This window comes from Empidonax traillii, unplaced genomic scaffold (assembly GCF_003031625.1).
Source record: "Empidonax traillii isolate 1590-97213 ecotype Southwest subspecies unplaced genomic scaffold, ASM303162v1 scaffold154:size1206225, whole genome shotgun sequence".
Classification (NCBI taxonomy): domain Eukaryota; kingdom Metazoa; phylum Chordata; class Aves; order Passeriformes; family Tyrannidae; genus Empidonax; species Empidonax traillii.
In genome coordinates, this window is record NW_020955347.1 from 696536 (window position 1) to 718983 (window position 22448).

Below are 22448 nucleotides of genomic sequence, written 5' to 3' on the forward strand. Positions count from 1 at the left end.
GCTACCACAGAGGATCAGTGCTTAATTAAGAATCATTTTCAGGCCTGTAATGGTCACACTTGATATGATTCATTTGGCTTCCAATTGTCACTCCAGCTCCAACTAAGCTCTTCATCAAGTTGACTCCTGTGGGCTCCAAGGTCAATCTGTTTCGCATTGGTAGTATTTCACGGAAAAATAAGAGTCCCATCAGGAATGATCCATCAGCTCACATTCCCCAGAACACAGAATCCTACAACTGCAAGAATCACCTCAAGATTAAAGCTAATCCTCATCCCAAAAGAGTCTGTGGTCTCCATTCTTCACCTAAACCTTGTGTCCCCGGGAGACATGGAATTACAGTTGCAGAGGCCACAAAGACATTGGTTTATTTAAATGTGTTTGGGGAAGAGGGGTTGAAGCAGAAGGAATTGTTAAGTCTACTTCACATGTTAAATCAGTTGCCTTAAAAGGGTATTAAATATTTATGTGGTGACACTCCAAAGGTCCAAGACTGAGTGTGTGCTACCTTGAGACTTAGTTTATAGACTGATGCTAGTGATTTATTCCCCTTCCCAGTTTGTATTTAAATGTTCTGAATTTAATTACAAGATTTGAAGTATATCTGTCAGGACTGTAAAGGAAAGCATAGAAAACAATACCGGTGGTGTTATTGTCTGAAAAAAAAAAGGCAAAATTTTCAGACTTGGGATCACAACCTGAATGAGGATCAAATTTCTGGCCACTTGTCTTTTCAAAGGTGTAAAACAGCTGGTAGCTGACAGGAAAGGAAACACTTTATATATCCTAGGTCTTTCATACGAGAGGAAACACTCTTTCTGAATGACTTAAGAGAAGAAAAAAATAACAAAGGTGAAAAACAAGCCCAGCACCTCATCCCTCTCATCTCTGGTGACGATTGATGCTCCTGGAAGTGATGACATGAGCTTGTGCCTGCCAGACCAAGTTCTGCAAAAGGAGCTGGGCCACTCCTTCCCCAAAATCTGCATTTTCGAGCCATGGAGACAACAGTGCTCTCTCTTAACTGGTGGTCAGTTCTTACCGATAATCCAAAGCTTCTCATCCCTTATGGGGGCCTAGTAGCTACCTAATGCCCAGTAGGAGCACACACAGCAATCACACAGCCAGCGTTCCCCAAAAAAACTTCTTGCTCATGAAGAGGGTTAAAAAAAAAAAAAAAATAGTGACTGCCTTTAGCAAGGCATTGCTGTGTGTGCATTCCAAAGTGCCTCGGGTGCAAGGAGCAGTGCTGAAGGCAAGCTGCTGCCGACCCCCTTGCTGGAGGATTTTGGTGGGAGGGAGGGCACCCTGGCATCAGGGCTAGGGCGGCAGGGCAGTGCCTTGTTCCAGGCCCACAGTGGGAGGCGAGGACAGAAACAATGGTTGGAGGCATTTGGCAGAGGACCTGAGGAAAAGAAAAATCCTCTCTTTGCAGCGCCTGCATGGGCTACTTCACTGCGGCTGCTCCCACACGCCACTGGCGCCAAAACAGGGAGCATGGATGGAAAGACCACACACATCAAGGAGACCATCCCAGACAAAACCAGTAGTCTCCAGCCTGCATTATCCATCCCCATCTTTGCCAGATGCTGAGCAAATGAATCAAGAGTCCATTCAGGAACACCAGAGGGGCATGAGCTTTGTGCCTTCCAGCGGAGCCCCTCAGGAGGCTTGTCCTCAGGGATGGGGACACGACCAGCGGGATGCTGGACACGGGAGAGGGTAGAGAAGAACCAGAAGAGAGAGAGGATGTACAGCAGAAACAACAAACCAGATGTTGTTCAGTTGGGGTCTGCAGTACAGGAATACAAAAATAACCAGGGTAAAGGCAAAAAGATGGGGCACAGGTAGGCAAACCCAGCATGCAGTAAGTGAAAACCTCCTGAGCTCACGAACTGCAGCAGCAGGGCGTGCCCCAGCTGTCACAGCCAGCTTCAGCAAGAGGTGGAAATCCCGTTCTCTTAACACGTGGCACCCCTGGGATTTCAAGGAATGAGTGTGAATATCCTTCTCCTGGGCACTGATGCAAAGGAGGAAGACAAATGAGGACAGGAGGCCTCCATTTGCTTCTTCCATGCAGACTGAGGCAGAGCAGGGCTGGTCTGATGTTCCCAGATGTGGATTTGGGAGGCTTTTTTGTTTGCTTCAAGGAGTCCTAGGAGTGCAGAGAAAACTTACAGCCATCTAAAAAGGTGCTTTCTGCAGAAGGCAGCCCATACGAGGTTAAAAAGTGTCACATTTCTAAAGCTTTAACTTGCACGGGCTCAAAATTATTTTTATGGGCAATGCTTCAGTTATGCCAACTGAATTTGGAAGAATATGGACAAGGAGAATAAAATTCAATTTTAGTTGAAAGGGAAAAAGAAAAATTTTCAATAACAACACTACTGAAGTACTTGTCCTCCATTTTTGGGAAGGTCAGGGTTGATTTTGATTGCCCTTTCTGCATCTGCACGCTGCAAGACTCAGGCACTGCTGGAGATGGTAAGGACTGGCTTCTCTTTAATGAGATTTTAAAAGACTTTGATGACAAAAGCAAGCCCAAATTATCACATCAGAAAGAGCATGAAAATTTAAGAAGCCACATTAAATATCAGCATCACGGCAAAATTACCGTCTCTGAAAGTGGGCACATGCATCTGGAACCCTCCCTCTAAACTACTACAAATAAAGTTCTGTCAGCAGCACAGGGACCACTCTGCATCCCCATTTTGCTAGAAAACGATGGGCTCACCTTGTTTGGAGCTGACGTCAGAGGGGATGTGAGATGGGTGTGACCCCGGGGAAAAGTGCTCATCGCTGTAGGTGATAAGAGGGGTGAGGGGGTGAACCGCATGAGAAGGCTGTACCACGGGCACCTTGTTTGACTGCAAGAGAAGAACAAAAATTAAATTAAATGGTGTTAGCGAGGTGGGGCTTCTGCACTGAACGAAAAAAAAAAAAAAGGAAACATTTCCAAAATGCAATTTTAAAATATTTGCATTACTGAAGAGGGGGAAACAGATGGACAGATGTGACATTGGGGCTAGAGGATGGAAACCAGGTTTGCTGCCAGAATCGGCATCCTCAAACCACTGGCACCCAAGGAGGGATGCAGATATTGAGGAAAGGCATGGAAATGGGTGGGGGCCGGAAGCAGGAAGAAAGGCACTTGGGAAACACCGAGCGGAAATGGCAAATGGAGAGCTGCAGGGCAGGAGGAGCAACATGCTGGGCAGGCAGGCACCGTGCACCAAGGGCAAAGGACTGCAGAGCCAGCAGCAGTGCTGCCAAACCCCTTGGTTATAGGAACAGCATTTGAAAAAATAAAAAAAAAAATGAAAAGAAAGGGCTTAAAGTGCAGGTTTGCCACATCTCCAGCCTTAAAGAGCAACACGAGCTACATCAACTTCGCTCCTGCTCTCCACCGCTCTCCTGCACGGTCGCAGCGTGGCGTGGCACGGCACAGCTGGGACAAATCCCTGCCACTGCCAGCGGACACAGCAGATCTTCTCCCTTGCAATTTTACAAACTCTGGTTGAAAACTCTTGGTCTGTCTAACAGGTAACTAAAAAGTCACCCTTAAAAGACTGATTTCACATAGAAGTGGTTGGCAGAGGTCTCCCAGAGTGGTCAGTTAGGGGGGTAGAACCGCTGGCTGCCTGGGGACACCTGGGAGGCCTCTCCCTGCATCGTGCCAAAGTGAAGTCAAAGTGCTACAAACACCTGAGAGGGTCCTGAAATGGTGCCATGAGGTGATACCCACACAGGTCAAGACACACACTTCCCATCAGCACTTCCTGCAGTGGGGAGGAGGCAGTCTGCATGATGGAAGGATGCTGCCCAAAAGTATGCTCTTTAGATAAGGCTGCAGGACAATGGAAATCCTCTCTGTTCCAGTGAAATCCTGATGTATTAACACTGCTTGAAGCACAAGTTGCTCTTTCTATGGTGGGATGAGCCACAGTGATAATGCCAGCACGTAACAGGCACTCCTCATTTGTACCCTGCCACTCTATGCTGCCCCTTAGCACAGATAATTATGGAACAAACAGGTTTTTAATAACATTTTTTAAAAAGTAGAGCTGTCCTTCAGGGAGACATACCGATAAAACTCAGATAGGACAGCCTGCCAAACACAAGGAATTAACAAAAAAATAATTTAAGAGGCCAATGAAATTAATTTTCATTGAGTTCACTACTGAAATCCCAGCACAAAACAGATGTTAGGACAAAGCACCATGCACAAGACTACGATTTCTCTGGACTTCTGGAAGCAGATGGGTTATATAATGGACAACTCAATTTATTGTTAAGACCGGTAGGAGCAGAGGAAAGGGAGCAAACGGGAACCAGTGCAGCATTTTCCGCTTTCCTTGTTTCCAGAGCACCACCTTAAGGAACTTGCATTAGCAGGCAGTATCTTCTTAATGTCTGACCTATCCCTCCAGTCATATAGCTCAGAATCTGGTGCCATGAATTTTTGCTAAATTATGCTATCCTTGCTCTCCTCTTAATTTTACGGTTTTCAACACAGATTTGCTTTCCTGTGGGAAAGAGATAAGAACCTGAGGATTTTAATTTAAGCTTCGGCCTTGTCTTATATTTTGCAAGATGGAGAGAGAAAGCAGCGTTAGTAGGTGTTTTAAAGCCAACAAGCATTAGGTCCATTTTTGTGGACCTAATAATAAAAGCAAAATGAATTCTCAATAATATCTATGGAGTTGAGTTGTAAAGGGGATAGCTCAGACTTATTCATCTTCCCCATCCGTATAAATTCCACAAAAAACAGATGCAAACGAATTTCAGACGATTTACAAATCGGGCCTCAGTCTTCAGCACAAGACTCGTGGGCCAGCCCACCATTCAGCCATTACTTTATCAACAATAAACTGTATATTATGAATAAAAATCAAGCAATAGATGTATTTAGGTCACACACACACAGCTGCTAATCAGCATTAATTTCTCAAAATTTAGTAATTAACATTTTGTATTGTACTGGATGTAATTGTCATGCATGCCCCTGGTATCAGGGTTCCTTGCTTTCAGAAATCACTCGTTTATACTTTGAGCATGCCAATCCTTGTACCTCCTCACTCTCCAGCATCCTGCAGATTTTATTTATTTTCTAATTCTCAGCACCTTATCCCCTAAGCCCATGGCAGCGGCTTTGAACGGGCGAGGGAACCGTGAGAAGTCAGGAGAAAAGCAAACCGCTTGTCAGTGGGCTTAAAATTAACATATAAACAGGCCATATCTCCATTAAGAGCATTTGGGGGTCTGCAGAGCCAGAAGCTGGGAAAAAAAAAAAAAATACTGCAACGAGAAATAATAGCAATAATGTAAAGCTTCCCAGCCTGCCTGCCCCACACCGCTTTGGGAAGACCCAGGGAGCTCTGGCAGCTAAATCCTGCTGGGCACCCCAGTGTACTACCAGACGAGGGCTCAGTGGGCACAGGCTGAGCCTGCTTGTTCCCTCTGGTCCCACCAAGATGGCCACAGTGGCTGACAGCAGGAGAACACACAAGGTGACACATGCACAGCGAAACCAGGAGGAGAAAGACCTGACAACGCATTTTCCAAAAGCCCCATGGACTTAAATTGGTTCTGTTATGACACCTGCCCTACAAGTCAACCCAGATGGGTTATGTGAGCCCTCTTCTAAGAAAGGGTTCAGGGCAGGGGACTAAGAGCTCACATGCAGTACTGAATGTCCCTCTCACCACCCTCTCAACCCTCCCACCCCCAGGCCAGGGTGAGGGATAAACCCCAGGCACCCTGCTCACTCCCATGGAGCCTGGCTTGCACCCTTTGCCCTGGGGACATCTGAACTGGGGATGATGCCAAAACCCCTTCCACCACCTACTGCTCACAGTGGGCACTACTGCCCTAGAGGCTTCCCAGGGCTGCGAGACATGGCCAAAATCTTACCTCATACTGACGTACAGGACCGTGCTGATGAGACTGCTTCTACTGCATCCCAGTGTCTTTTCCCATAGGCTTCCTCCTCCCACAAACATGCCATCCTTACAACTGTCTCCCCAAATCCTCCAAAGACAGTGCATACAGTTGCAGAAACACTTGAGAGACTGACAGAGACCCAGTCTGGGTCAGTGTAGCCTCTATGCAGGGGGAACTCGGTCCTCCATGCTTCATTCAGCACCTGCTAACCAAGCTCGCAACCACACAGCTCTCCCCGGCACACTGGTGACATTTACATCTAGTAACAGGCATAGTTCATGGAGCGCCTTTTCTCCTCTGCACAGCCTGAGAAACCTTCTCCTGAAAATCCTGATCAGTCCTTCAATGAGACAATCACATATTTACACACTGTTCTACATGAGGTTCTTCAGTATTTCACAACAGAACTTCATCCGCCCAGCAAAATGTAGTGTTTTGGTAAGTTGGTACCCAAGCAGCTTCTAAAAACACAATAAAGCAGATGAGGATGCAATTTACATTTCCAAGACTACCTGAAGAAGTTGAACATTTGTTGAAATGGTCCCTAACACAGCTCTGATGTGGCATACATGGTGTACTACTACACCACATCAGTTCCCTTCTATGCTTCTTGACATGACCTGGAAAGTAAAGGAAACGAAACACACGGCCTACCTCTAGATCTGCAATTTGGAAAAAAATAAATAACTAAAAACGAGGATCTGTACTTTACAAACCTGAAGACCTTCTGTTATGTTTTAGGACACCCTGTCACGCATGTATCATAACCTGTTACAAACACTAATGGCAAAGGGATAACCTACACCTGTTGGCCTGGGTACATACAGCTATGCCCCACAGGACTCAGCTCAAAGGGACACTCTTGAGCGACTAAACCTTGGTGGCCTTCTTCTCAGAGACCACCAGGCTCCAGTCCCACGGCACAGTCTTGCAGGTGAGACTATGCCTGCATTCTTTGGGAACTGTCCTCTCCCCAGTCCTCCCTGGGGCTGTTTTTCTCATCAGCTTGGCCTTCTCAGTTGGCATCTTTTATTTCTCCCAAGCATGTTCTCAGGCTGAAATAAGGCAGTGCAGGCAGGGAACAGTGCCCTGAAGGAACACCAAGTGGACTGGGAGAGCATACACATACTGGAAACAGCAGGAGCCAAATTATTTAGCTAGTTAGGGTTAAGATGAAACTACGACTCAGTTTTATCACTAACCTGAAAGAAAACCTCATAACCCCTAAAAAAATCTTGTAGGTAGAGGGTAAGAGCTCACAGGGAAGTGGATCCTGACCCAGCAGTAGACATTATCCCAGCATGAGCTTTGCCATGCACCAGACACCTGTTTAAAGCTATTGCTGTGTTGAAGTAATGCAGGAACAACAACCCAGGTCACAACAATAGCAAGCATTTCCCTTGCAAACAGCAATCACAGTCTCCAGGTGGTAAAGCTTGAACCATAATCAGGCATTCTGGGCAGGACAAGGATGGGGAGAGAAATCCTCTGCCTGTGGCACTGGCACAGCTGCTGCCACGGGGCTGCGTAACCCTTGCAAGTGCTCTACACTGGCAATGCCGCACCTGGACTCGCAGAGTTACTCACTACTTTAAATACGTGCCTGCCCTCTCATCCAAAGAGTACACCTTGAGACAGTTCAAAATAATCTCTGGTGAGTTGATTGTGAAATGCTGCATCTTAAATTCAGCCTGAATCCAGGAAGTTTTCCCCTATTTTTGAAATGCTTCTGAAAAAAAAGCAAGACTAGAGAAAAAAACAAACCCTATGCCCTCCCCAAGCAGCTAGCTAATACTTCAGCAAAGGCCCACACCTGTAAGGTATCCTATATGCAACAAGTGTCCAAAACCTATAAAAAGCCTGGGACAGCCATGGCAAAAATGCCTGTAGGTCAGCGCTGGGCGAGGCGGGCAGCTGGGAGCTCCTGCTGGAGCTGGGGCGACCATTTGTTCCAGCTGCTGCACAGAGAAAGATATTAAATTAATGACCCTTCAAAGGACACGCATCTACAAAGGAGGTCGCAGATGGGCAGGGAGCTTCGCAGAGCTTTGCAAGCAAGCCCGTGCACACAAGACCGAAGCCTCCCTGGGTCAACACCCAAAGAGGTGATGGCTTGGGTTTTGTTTTGGTTTTTTTTCCCCCCCTCTTTTCTTTAAACACAAAGCTGCTTCTAAAACGCCAAAACAAGGCCCCAGCCTGACCACTTTTCCTCTCCTGTCAGCAAGTTATGCACGGGTTACAGATACTAGCAGATGGTCTTCTCAACTCGGGCTAAAATAATTTTAAAAAACCCCCAACAAACCACAAACAAAGAAACTTAAGGATAAATGCATGCATTCCCTTTCATCCCTGAAAAAGAGGGTTGTTTGAAAAAAACATGGCTCCAACTTTTTGACAGCAAATGTTAAATAACAACAGGTAGCTCATCAAAAAAAACACCACCACCACCAAAACATTTCCACCACTATTCTAGCAGTACCTCAGAATAAAAGGATCAATTGGCCCATTTGTTGTGGGAGGATTTGAGGATACCTTGATCTGAAGAGACAAGAAAAATCCATCTCTTTGTTAGCCTATTCTAGTTTCTGGAACCCTGAGGTCTTTCTTAGGCAGATGATTTTAGTAAACCCAAAACACAGCAATTTCAGCGGTCCTCAAAATACCAACAACATTTTAATGGCTAAACTGCCTCTGCATTTATGCCTTTGCTAACCAGCTGTTGCAATAAAAATGCAAGATCAAGAAGAATGTCATTTTGGAGCGATGTCAAAACCGAGGCCATGGGTTCATCATGGACAAGCTTTAGCACAGGGGTACCGTCGATGGAATGAACAGAAAGGAACAGTAAGGTGTTTTGGCCAAAACTAGTTACCAAGAGAAGAAACAAGCTCATCAACACCAGCAGTAATTGCAATTACAACCTCCCTGGGAGCTATGGTCCAATCCCTTCTCATAGACAACTTTGCAAAGATGCAGCAAGGTCAGTATATAGAGAGCTCAGGTTACCTCCCCTATCCCCGAACCATTTTTTAGAGCAAATAGTTTTATGTCCAAAGCCAGTCTCCTTCCAGGCTCCTAAAATCAGAGATAATTTTATGCCTAATTTTCATAACCTTCTCCAATCCTCGGTCAGTACAGCTGGGAAAGCGACAGAGTGGGTATGGGGGTGGTGGCTTGTAGCATTAGTTATAGCCTCACCTGAAACTAAAAGGAACAGAGATAAGAAAGCACACCCACAGGAACACACCACTCACAGGAAACAGGGGCTTAGAAATATTGTGATTTATGAAAAGACAAATAAAGAAGGTGCAGTCTTTTAACCCTGCTTCACAACTTGGCAACGGGAGGTCATTTATCTCATTGACCTTTCATGCTTAGAAACAGTGGGGGTGACACCCCAGGGACTCACCATTTTAAGGAGGTAAAGTGAAATGCTGTATCCATGCTGATGTGAAACTTTACAGCTTTACAACTGCTAACAGTTACTTAGAACAAAACTAAAATCAAAATCATAGAAAAAAATCCTCCTGGTCCCCATTTTTCCTCACTTCCTGTACTTCAGCTCTTTGCCACATAATTAAGTTGCAGTTAGTGCTGGGAGTCAGGAAAGGGCAGAACAAGAAAGTTACTTTAAGTCAGTCACTGAAAGTTTCCCCCTTCTCCCCAGGACATGTTGCATCAGTAAACCACAGAGCCACAGCACGCCAGGGAGACCTCCAGAAGATGGAGAGAAGAAGCTGCCAGTACATCAGCAGGTGAAGGAGGCACCTAGGATCCTTACTAGAGATTTCCATGGTTATTTGGGAGGATGAAAGGTTTGTGACCTTTTTCCAGCAGCCAACAATGCCACACCACAGTCTGCGGGCACAAAGATCAGCACCAGAAGCAAAGGGTACGTCACATCTGGAAATGCAGGCAGCACACAAGAACAGTCAAGAGGAGTCAGAGCAAACTGCTCTGCCTGAAGCCTGAAGGGTTGGTGTGCAATAAAATCTTCATTGCAACAGCCAGGGGAGCATTGCAAAGGAAAGTGTAAACGTGATTTGACAAAGCCTAGAATAAGTATCTATCTAGAGAGATTACAACGAGTAACTAGATTCATGTTAATCGCAATGTTAGCGAGAAACCAACACACTGCTGGTTTGTCTACATTCTTGTCTTTTTCTAACTTTTTCATTCCTCCCTCCCCTTCAATCTTGGAAATTAATATAGCACAACTGTGATGGATTTTTGCTGAAAAGTTGTAATAAGCATTTGAGTTCCCTCAAGACAGCTTTAAAAACATGGGTGTTGAATCTCTGACAGAAACATGCTTTATTTCAAGTGTTCATTAAGCACTGCCATTAAGTAAGTGATTAAAGCACACCCAGTATTAAAATAGCTTGATTAGAAATCCCCTGCTATCTCCATTTTCTTCTCTCCCGTGACTTCTTAATTTGTTTGTTCTTGCCTGCTCAGGAAGGCTGTCAGGAGACCTGCAGTGCTGGTGAACCATGTGGGGAGCCAGGCAGGTCTTGTAAGGCTCTGATGAGGGGAGGACAAGCCCATTTCTGTTTCTGTGCTGCAAGTTCACATATACAGAGATTACACCTAGTTTTACACAGCCCACTGGTTTTAGAAATATCACTGATAGGGCATTAAATTTGCTGCAAAGCCACATCCTTGCAGGGAACGCTTTCCCTGTTAAAATACTTAGCAATGTTTTATTTTGTTCTCCAAACTCAGCAATAGGTTCTTTTGGATGGAGATTAATTGCTAGCAAACACTCCACAATTTGCCAGCCAGTGCTCATTTTAAGCTCTGCTTCCTGCAAGACAGTCCTTTAACTTTGCCCATCCAGAACAGTTTGTCTTTTTCCTGATGTAAATACGAGCCCACACCCAAAAGAGGGAACCTGCAGCATCAAATCACACACTCGACCCCAGGGGTTACTTAACATTCCCAAAACCTGGTAAATGGGACCACTGGCATTACAAATACTCCAGATGGTGACACACCACACAGGCCTTTATCCTGCGCAGCACCCCTTCTTCTGCCTCGCGCATTCTTGCAATCCCATTAGCTGAAAAGGTGTTTCCAAGGTATTGGCCCAGCAATATTTTAACAAGCCCAGGTTTGAGCCTCTGATTCACAGGGTTCCTGCTTATTAATTGCTTTGACAATAAGGACTGTTGTTCCAAGCCACCAGAGGAAGGCCACTGGACATCAGAGGAACCTGTGCCCACAGGCCAGCTGCTTGCCAGGGGGGAATCAGCAGGAGTGTTATCTGACAGAGAGCCCCAGGGGTTCTGGATAGGGTGGAAAGATGCTGGAGTCCATCCTGTTGTCACCTCTTGTGTCATCTTCAGCTATTCCCTGGGGACAAAGTTGCTCTGGTTTCTGTCACCAGAGCTGTCTGATGAGTTAAGACAAAGACACAAGCTTGTTTTGCTTGCCTCGAGGTTATCAGGATCCCTGCTCATGGCAACTTTGGCATCTTCTCCAGGGTACTCAGACCTACAGGCTAATGGGCCTCTCTCACAGGCAAAGGGATGCACTTCAGTCCAGTACTCAGATCAGGGAAATCGCTCAAGCAAGTAAAACACCATCTACCACATAAGCACACAAGTTCTGTGTGAAAGTGGGTTGTCCGACGACAACCCCTGGAGCCGCACGTTCCTGTTCTGGCAGACACTGTGCGTCACAGGATGGGATGACTTTTCCTCATTGGCCTCCTCAAGTCCCACAGGATACAGACCCAGGCTCCTGGGGGGAACCACGAAAAAAACCCATCCTGCACCCTGGTGACAGGAAGATGCCTTTCGGCACTGCACACACACTGTGGATCAAAAGTGCTTGAAATAGGACCTCTCTTAAATGTATTTACATTAAGTCTATGTTACAGCTTATTCAACACCATATGTCATAACAAAGACCATCAGAGGCCCAGAAAACCGAGAAATGGGTCAAATTCTCTTTGAGCTGCAGTTTTCAAGCTGCACTGAATAGAAATGTTCTCAATTAAGAAAATGCAAGAGTACGACATGCACCAGGAAGTTGTCTTACGTCTGTCATATAGAAGGTAACGACAAGGGCTCAACACCCATACAGGCACCTGGCACACCTTTACAAGTTCAAAACCTCTGTTTACCATGCCTAAGTTTGCAACTTAGCAGTTGAGCAGGCATCAACTGCTTAATTCTATCAAAACAGAGATCATGCTGTGCTGGTCATGCTGCCTAACATCACTGATGTTTCTGGAAGTGCTCCTGCCTCATCCACCTTCTAAAAAACAGGGGACAAAAAGAAAAAAAAAACATAGAAATGGAGTGATGATAGAGGAGTGACGAATTTGATGACACTGATGACTCCTCTCAACGGGCCCTTGCTCCTGGAAAGCCTGGTTCCCCATCACGCTGAGGCTGCTCAAAGACTCCAGTAGGGAAACCAGCACCGAGGCCAACCCGCTCTGGCCCCAAAGTGACACGAAGGGCTGCCCACACTTTGCCATGAGGTAAGGAGACCCTGCTGCTAGGATTTTAGCTCCTTCAAGGGGATTTCCCAGCAGAAGTGGAACAGCTCCAAGCCCAGCTTTAAGCGCAATGCTGACAGCTGGGGCTGCATCCACAGCGTTAAGGGTGGTAGGGGCAGGCAGGGCCAGGTGGGATGGGTGCAGGGGTTGCTCAGCATATGGCAAGGTATGAAGGAAGCACTCAAGGGGCCATTTTCTCCGAATTTGAGGCTCTCAGGCACCACTGACCCCGCTTATCCACTGTAAAAAGTTTTCAAGTAACTTCCCTGAGTCCGGCTAAACCGTATTAACAGATTTATCCAATAACATGCAAATTTAGGTTTTAATGAAAAGTCTTAAGTCCCAGCTCTAAGTGATTTGGACTTTTCTGCTAATGGCATCGGCTAATGACCAAAGATTTAATGCACCAAGTCTTAGCATACATCAATGCAAACAATATAACCATTTAGTGGAGGCAAAAAGTCATCTCATTAGACATCCATCACTGGATGTGGGCAAGATGGTCCAAAGGCTTAAAATAAAATATTCATTTCTGAACTAAAAAAAAAAAATAAAAATCCCTATACATGTACAAATTATTAGGCCAAAACTAGCAGTCTGCTAAAGCTTCACTAGGATTGAAAATGCAAACTGCAACGTTTATCTGGAGGTAAAAAGCTTTTGCAAGTACTTAATTTCAGCAGCACTGTTCCACAGAAGACAAAACCAATTTTAACAGGCATTAAAGCAGTAGGGCCCTCCAGAAACAGGAGACGTCTCTTAGACAGGTTATTTGAACCATCAGTAGAAGGTCACAACAGGAATTATTTCTCTATCACATTGTGCAAGATGATTTCAGTACAAACAAAAGTGTTGAAAAGCTACTAACTTAAGTTTCATAGATCGGTCCCATGAGGGTTTGTCACATCAATGAGATGCAAAAACATGCCCTAAAATTACATTTACGTGTAGCTAAAAATATGAAAGTCACAGCACACAAATAAGGATGAGGAAAGAAAAACCCGAACAAGGCACAGACTCAAAGGAGCAGGGCTGCAAACACTTTTTTGGCCCAAACCATTGATGCTGACTGTTTCATTTGGACTCTTGGCATCAATAGGAGCAGTAAACACACCACATAACAGTGCTGGATGCTGAGCTACCGACACATACTATAAATGCTTATTATTTTTAGTCCCGTTTGCCAAATGGCATCTCAGAAGATACGTGGGCTGATAGTGGGAGATGACTCAGGTAAGAGAAGGACTTTAATTATAATGCGCCTGTGCAAGCTGTTTGTCGGTTTGCAGAAGTGAAAAAAGGAAGGGAAAAGGGATATCCAGACAACTTGGAGCACCCCACCTTTGGGCCTGCAGGCTCTGTTCCTAGGGCAGCTTAGGAAAGATTTTTTTTCTGCTCCCTGAAAAGAAGATAGAGCAACCTCTGCTTCCAGATGCAGAGACAAACCAACAAAGGAGACGTGGAGGGATGCTCCTATGTCAGCTTTGGAGTTAGATCATCCTCCAAGGGAGGCCTATCCCTGTCGAAATGCACACTTGTGACCTAGGGAGCCTCAGAACACAAAATGAAGCTCTGTCAGGGAGCTTTAGCTTAGGTATCAGGAAAAGGTTTTTCACCCAAAGGGTGGTTGGGCACTAGAAGAGGCTCCCAGAGAAGAGGTCACAGCACCAAGCTTGACAGAGTTCAAGAAGCATTTGGACAACACCCTCAGGCACATGGTGTGATTCTTGGGGCCGTTCTGTGCAGGGCCAGGAGCTGGACTTCGATGTTTCTAGTGGGTGCCTTCCAACTCAGGATACTCTATGATTCTATGAAAATGCATCCTTCCTGGTGTTGGTGGCATTGGCTCTCCTCTGACTTTGCGCTAGCTCCATTCCCCACCCATCCTTGCCTCTGCCCCATCACGCTGTACTCACAGGTGGAAAGCTTCCTGGACCCCTCTGGCCCCGCTTGGCTCGTTTAACTGCACAGGATCCTCAAAAACAGGCATTTCCTTCAGTTTTCAGGTCTTACCCATGCAGGTACACGGCTGTCCTGGGCAGTGACCTGAAGACTCTCCAGTGGCTGGGGTGGGCCCAGCTTGGGCAGGCCATGAGATGGGGGAGACAGGAAGAAATATGGGGCTCACCTACTCCCCCTTCCCACTCCACTCAATTTGGTTTGTTACCACTAAGCTCCTTCATCCACTTGGCTACACAGCTTAGAAAAAGGTTGCTGGTATGCACGAGACACGTGATGCCTTTTAAATCCTGCATAGGATATTTCTGCCTGCTGCTAGACTTGATTTTTTTTTTTTTTTTAATTCAAGAGCTGCCCTTTAAAATTTAAAAATCACTCTTAAAAGGGAAAAAAACCACCCAGCCCATAACCTAAGTTCTCTGTAGCAGGCACCTACATCCTCATAAAAACCCTAGGCTGTGCTTTATAACACGGGCAGAAGTCTAAACATCGTAAAAAAGAGCCTAAATTGCCAGATTGCCCAAGCCTCCAGTAAATCACCCTTCCAGATGGGTTTAGAGCTGCACACAGAGCCCCAGTAGTAGCAAGGGGTCACCCTGCAATTGTATTTCAGTTCTCCTAAACTCAAACAATATTATATGAGAGTTATGCTCGATTGCATTAAAAAGGCATTTCCAAAGTTTACCATCACCCCATCGTTACCAACAGTGCAATTTTTCACACAATTAGTGCTCCCCTGTGCAGTTAACTCTCCCCTGAAACACAGCAGAGGCAGGGGTGAACAATTTCTTATCATAACTGCATCCCTCCTTGGTACTTTTCATTACAATAAAGCCCGCACTTGGGAGAAATACACTGCATTAGACTCTGCGAGAACACCACTAAACAATTTATCAGAAAAAGAAACTAGCTCGTGCCAGGAGAGCTCAGGGAAGCACTCAGCTCCTCACCCCCCCTCCCTTGACAACAGGGAGAATGGTCAGGAGTACCAGAGATGCCCCTACACACCACTAATTCCTTTCTTTTTTTGGGGCGGACACACAAGGGATCTACATGAGACCTGCCCACTGCACGCACACTGGTGTGGGGCAGCGAGCCCTGGAACTGCTGCAGTGTCGGGCATAGGCTGGCACGGGGGCTGGGCAAACTCAGCCAGTGATGCTCCCACACAGCAATCCCTCCAGCTGCCACCACCAGCCAGGAATGTGGTCGAAGTTGGCAACGAAATACTGGAGAACATTTTTTATTTATTTTTTTCTCCCCTGCTCCTTCCCCTGCTCCCAGAAGAACTGGCAGACTCCTTCCCCACTCCCAGCACAGGATTTCAGAGGCAGGAACAGACCCTTGCCTCTCCTCTGCAGAGGAGCAGGCTTTTTAGCTGGATTCTCTGGGATCTGAGGATCTTCTGGAGATTGGGTGGGAGAGACGGGTGCTCCTGCTGCAGGCCCCATGGATGCTACACACACATATTTTCAGTTTGCTTGGGAGGCCACATGTCCACAGCCAGCCACAGTTTGCCACGTTTATTTGCAGATGAGGGTAATTTTTACCCTCCCTTTATTCAAGAAACAAGATAGATACAGATCATAGACATTTCAGCCTTTTAAAAAATGAAATCAAGTTTTCTGTTCTAAAGAATATGTATTTATTTTCCCCTTCATGGCAGAAAGTACCCTTTCTGTCTAATAGCCCATGCTGCTGGAGAGAAAGCATGGTCCCTCTTATTCCTATCCTACACCTAGGATATGAATACCTTAAGCTCACTTAAAACTAAAAATTACCCCAAATTCCGGGTAGTTCATACATTTCCACCATCTTACAGGTGCTGGGTCACAGCCAAGATGCTATTCATATTGTGAAAAGTAGGAAGAATTCGCCCTTGCCTTTCCCAGAGTTTCAGCACCCATGCCTGAAGACAAAGATAGCAAATACCCCATGCAAATCAATCGGGTTCAGGACAGTCAGTCTCCAGACGCAGCCACAGACATGACCACGAGCCATGAGGTGAATCTTTGTCACCCCAACTCGAGGGATGGGCTCCCTCACGCCACTGAACTAGGACAGATGAAAAAATAAGGCACCTCATGTGCGGAAGCAGAGACAGACAGGATTTGCTCATCTCAAACATCTCTTCCTTCCTCTCGCCCTTCTCAAACCTCTCTGTCCACACACAAGCTGCTCATGGGGGATAACCAGCTCTAAGTGAGTAACTGAACGCCAGTCTATCAAAACAGTGAGAAAACAGTATCCTCTGGCTGGAAGATACTGTAGATAAGTTCTCATATGCCCAGTATTTTGGAACTCACCATTTGTATCAATTGCACAAGACCAGGAGCTGAGAACATGAGGAAAGCAGCCCCCTCGGTGTAGCACAGGGACAGAGTACAGCTTTTCTCAGCACTGAGCTCTCTCGCGCTAAGTCGGAGGAAGGAAATGCTGCCTCCCCCACGAAATTATTTTTTTAAAAAACAACCACCTTTCCTCTTCAGAAAGCCCAGGCCAGGTGTTACATGCTCTCAACATCAAGCTAAGGCCAGTCTGACTAATCTGTAGGTTCGCTCGTTAACGAGATAAAGGATTTCAGTGCAGTGCCGCAGCCCAGGCTGTGGGAGCTGTGGGCTGGAGGAGCGCTGCCGGCAGCTGAGTGTCACTCCTGGAGGAATGCCTGACCTTTCCCGGGGCTTTGATCATGCTGGCTCGCAGCGTGAGATAACCAGCCCTTTGCAGAATCCGGAGGTAATAAAAAAAGCAGCTTTGAGGCCTCCTGTTTTTGCAGGGAAATACTTACCTGTGTTCCCAGCACACTGCCCAGTCCCCACCACCATCCTCCCCAGATATCAGCCACTTTAAAGCCAAACCCATTGCTATCAACTAAGGGAATCACATAAAGCCTTCGGGTGAGAGTTTTTAGCTCTTATTTAATTCCTCCTAATTGAAGAGGGTACTTGTGTACTGCTCTTGGGTAGGATACATGTACAGAGATTCAAAAAAGAGCAGAGCAACAGGAGTAAGGTCCCCAATTAGTGTGCAATTAAGCTGTAAGAAGGATAATAGGAGGAGAAATTTTGTATCTTTCACAAATAAGATAGCAAAAGAGATAGATGAAAGCACAGAAGGGGAATAAAGCTTTATCCCCAGTTCCCCTCTGAACACTGAACCGATACAGAAAGGAGCAGATTTTGCTGAGGGTGTTTTATTTGTTTGTGATTATTTTGAAGGGAGGTATCTTTCTCAGGACGGGCAATTTAAACAAGCCAATGTCGTACCAGGTTAGTAAAGCATGAAACACCTGGAGCCCTGGGTTGAATGTGCTGAATCTGTAAGTGATAATTAGATCAGTCTTGAATACTTCCTTTAATGAGTCTATGCAAGCACCATGTCCACCCAGCCTGCTTTTGGTTACCAGCCTACAGAAGTCTGCATGATCTTCTCAGGATGGGGCTGATTTTTGGTTTTGGGTTTTTTTCTGTTTGGGACACTGCAGAACAGTCTCCGAAGCTGGAGCTACAATTCCTTGATGCTCTCTGCAGGCTGCACATGAGGCACAAGGCTCATTCTGCAGCACTCCCCAGCTGCATGCAAGCAGGCTGATGCCAAACCTAGCAGACCTGGATAAGTTACCCCTCTGGGGGGAAAAAAGTTGTACTCAGCTATGCTGTCTTCCTCACGGGGTTAACTATGTAGATTTCAGATGCAAATTTTACTTTAGGGCAGGCTTTATGGTATTAAGAGTCTCTTTTTCAGCCTTCTGAAATTTCATATGTATACATGCTAGAGCTCTCTCATCTCTGTTAATTGGGTTTTGTGGAATTTCAAGGCCCGGGGGCCAAGAGGGGAGGGCTGCTGATTAAAGCGCGCTGTGCAGAAGTGGATGCAGAAGTGTTGCACGGTAACAGGAGGGAAACAATTCCTCCAAGCTCCCTACCTTCACGTGCACACCGCGTCTGCCACTAGGGAGGAACCCCATCTTTCACCCTGGCCTTCCCAAGGGTGCGAGGCTGGCTCCTGCCCTCTCCAATGGGCATTGCGGGGAGGATGCTCAGTCCTGCTTCTCCAGTTGTGCAAACTGATTTTAGAGATTTAGAGGCTGGTCCACAGCTACATTTGTTTGTTTCAGCGTGCCCGTGTCCTCACTGCAGACTTGAATGAGGCCATCTCCCCACAGCCCTTACCCCAAAGGAGTGGTGGTCAGGGCCAGGGGGAACCCACACCCTGTGATTTACACACTTCAGGACCATTAACAGAGGAATTAAGGGACATTTAATCTCCCTTTATGCCCTTTCATAACCCAGCATGTACATGTATGTCAGAATTTGTTAGGCTGTGATATCTGAACTGATGAGATGACATGCGTTTGTGGGTCTCCACAATGAGGGTGCAAAAAATACCCGCTCCCGCATTTGGCCGAACTGTATCTGTCCACATATGAGGATTCAGTCCAGGAGCCTGCTTGCAGCAGCTAAATACAGATATTCACACACCCATTATAAATGCAGTCTAGTTTCATTTTTAACCCACAGGAGGGTGTGGAGGGAGAAGACATCAAAGCATGGACACAGGCTACCCTGGCATTCTGGGCGTGCAATTTTATCTTCCCCTCATTTCCCTCCTCTCCAAACCAGCTGCTACAACTATCATGATGCTTGCCCTCCGGACAGTATGCTGGAAAACTGGCTTCCAAGGCAGTCATTAATCTCTCCCCATTACCCAGCTGGCACAGGATTTTGCTTAGATCAGGGAAGAGTCAGCTCCATGCCCTCTGAAACACCAGTGGCAGCTCCCACAGCCATGCGTGCCAGGCATGCACTGGCCCCACTGCCTACACCGGGCACAGCCTGGCACTGCTCACTCTGCTGCAGCAGAAGGGCCGCCACGCATGAAACAACAATGGGCAAAACCCAAGCACAGGCAGCAAAAAGCACTGAAAAGAGGAACTTCAACGTGAGTTAAATAACCTCCTCATGTCAGCAATGATGGTGAAACAAAGTGCTACGCAGATTCAGGGGAAGACGATGGTTTGGCTCAGAGCTAAGTTTAGAGGCTGACTTCTTGCACAGCAATAGCAGCAGAGTAGCTCCTACATATGCAAGTTATGCAAGTGAAATGAAGATGCATGTAAACCTTTAGCAAGAGAGAGCAGCTCGACAATGCTGAGCTTTTCATTCGGCCATCAGGGTTCAACCCATCTGAGGTAACAGGGCTGGAAATACGCATAGGTGCACGGTATGCTGAGCACAAGCAAGGGCTGCTCCAGTAAAGCCAAGTTGAAATGGGAATAAAGCAGGCTCAGAAAGCAATGTGCACACCACTGCAAGTTTGTTAGGGAGATGAAGCAACGAGAAGTGTGCTTTATGTGATTGCCGCCTGAAACGCGGCCATTTTACCGCACCCCACCACGTACTGCACTGCCCCAGCAACACTGTGAGGCAATGTTTGACCATCCACATCGGGTCAAAAATAATCTTTTCAGAGAGTACTTTTTTCCTGTGTTGATGGGGCGATTCCCACCAAATTTGTCATATCCTCTCTGTAATACTGCTCATTTGCTATTTTTAGAGGGGAGCAACGGGGCCCACCGAGAGCCCCACGAATATACAAGTAAACCCACACTTGATCTGTCAGTAGGACCATAGGTTTCCCCAAGAAGAAGAAACATGCAGGCGAGTTTTTGATCTTCCTTTAAGTACCGCTTATCTCAGCTTTTGTTTGTTTTCTGTTTTTCAGATCTGTGGTAGCGTCTGATGTGAATGCCACCCACCGTGGGCTATCTAGGTAGTGAAACAATCATCATAAACCACCACTGGAACAAAAATAGCAGCACCTTTCTCTCCCTTGCCTCCCCCAGGCACAGGCCACATGCAGGATGGTACTGATAGCATGTGCAGCTACAAGCATACTTTGCAGATCACAAACTCAGAGGTGCTAAGCACGGGCCTCCTGTCATGTATCTTCCAGACACTCATCAGGGAATAACCGAGTCCTTCCTGATGGCTACCAGCCTTTCCCAAACATCCACGGTACAAAGAGGGGTAGTCCCCCCAAGGCTGCTGGTGGGTTCAAACTCCTGCTTGGCCCAAGGAAAGCTGCCTCCTGCAGTACAAATATCTGAGTGAGCACCTACAGCAACATCTCAATACAGTTCAGTCCCATGCAACAAGCCCAAACCGCAGCATGCTGAGCCTTCTCCTACTGCCCAGGTCTTCATCTCACCCCCTCCTGCCATCTAGAGGGAATGCCAGTCCACAGATAGACACATGACAGGGTGCAACAGCAACGGTACCAAATTCTAACTTGAAAGGGATTTACATGAGGTTGCAGGTTAAAACCAACCTTTGCCCACACTTACAGCTCAGTGCCTTTTAACTCTGGAGCATGCTGGCCAACCACAGCCACACCTGAGCAGGGAGGAGAGCTTTCCAAGTGGCTACTATGCTCCTACTAGCTGTAGGAGGGGAGAGAATGGACAAAACAACCCAGCGGCCTGGTAGAGGAAGAAGCTCTTCATTAGCAGGAGGCAGCAATCTCCTGCTACGTCACCTGTCCTGCAGCAGTCGGCTGGGTGAGCACGTGGCACATGGGGCCACCAATATGCACCACGTGAGCTCTCCATCCCCAGCACATCCTTCCTCACTGGGAAAGGACAGAAACCTCTGGGACACCCAGCTGTGGGGTCTGTTGCTGAAATCCTGCAGAGCTCCTGCTGAAAAGAGCTAAATATAGAGCCCGCACTGATGCTATATTTAGCAGGAGGGTGCACACTTTTGGGAAGGCTGTCGCCCCCTCCAGCAGCAGAGGGAAGGCAGCCGGTCATGCCCTCGGGATAGTCCTGCATTCCAGCCCCGCTGCAGCAGCACACACTCAGCATGAGCGTGCCTCAGGAGAGCTGCACTTTTTTATGGAAAGGTGAAGACAGGCTGCAGGAGACCATTTGCAAGCTCACTGGGTTGAAGTCCCTGCTCCAGAGCAGCCAAGTGGGAGGCAGGAGCCTGGACCTCCCTCGGAGTGGCACTGCTGACTGGTCCCACAAATGGATGTTTCCTTCCCCATGCCTGGATTTTTCTATCTAAGTGCAAAAATGAGCATCATGTTTTTCATAAAGCACTTACAGATAGGTTGCTTTGTCCAGGTGCCAGGAAAGCCAGGCACGGCCACTGAAAACCTGTCAGCTAGCGAAAACACAAAACCTCCTACTCTGCTTGTCAAGCTAAGCATCTGTCAAAACCCTCGACTAATTGTCTACCAAGTAAAGAGCAAAACACTCATCCACTGGCTGGACTACTTTGGGTACAGGGGCAAATCCAGAGCTGACGTGACACAGACACAGGGTTCTGCATTGGCAAGCCCAAAGGGGCAGATTTGCATTTTCCACATTTTGTGCTGGGTTTCCACTCCCCAAGAGCAAAGTCTGTGGGATGTGCAGCATGAGGAGAGGATGCCATGCAGTACCTGCAGACACTGCATGGGACAAAGTGGCACCTTTCCCTCTTGACTCACAGAGCCCTGTGGGGTGGCAAGACTTGGCAGGGGGTGTCCCACCTCCAGGGCCCAGGAAGAGCCACTGAAAGCCAAGCTGCTAATTAAGACCACGGCTTCAGTTAATTGAGTCCAATTCACCTGTGACATGAAGAGTCCCAATCCCATCAACAATAATGGAACTGCATCGGCTTACACCAGTAATGACTTCAAATCAGCAGCATAATACAGCTAATTCAATACTTTTCCAGGTCCAGCTGATGAGGCTGCCAAGGGAGAGCAGGCAACAGTCTTCTGCCGCACCAACATCTCCTTGAGGGCAACGTGAACAGCCCAAGGGTTGGAAAGGCAGAAAATGTAAAAAAAATGAAGTTTCCAACAAGAGTAAGGCTTAGTTTTAACAATGAATTACTCCTGCAGGTGACCACGTGCAAGTGCTGACGACAAAGCAGCACTTCCCATGACTACTTCCCAGGATGAGGAACCCTGCAAGGCAGCTGCAGTTTTCCAACCTGCTGTTGCTGCTGAGCCATCCCACCAAGATGGACCCACTGACTTGGGG

The 22448-nt window shown here is 46.9% G+C and overlaps 1 protein-coding gene across 5 annotated transcripts in view; it reads right to left on the reverse strand.

Moving 5' to 3' along the window:
• The window catches only part of LEF1 (lymphoid enhancer binding factor 1), a 68439-nt gene that overhangs the window by 25101 nt on the left and 20890 nt on the right, over positions 1–22448 (reverse strand). For all 5 annotated transcript variants that reach the window (XM_027884722.1, XM_027884725.1, XM_027884724.1 and 2 more), the window contains one exon: positions 2735–2867. In XM_027884722.1, coding sequence (XP_027740523.1) covers positions 2735–2867 — 133 coding nt within the window. The remainder of the gene's footprint in view (positions 1–2734; positions 2868–22448) is intronic.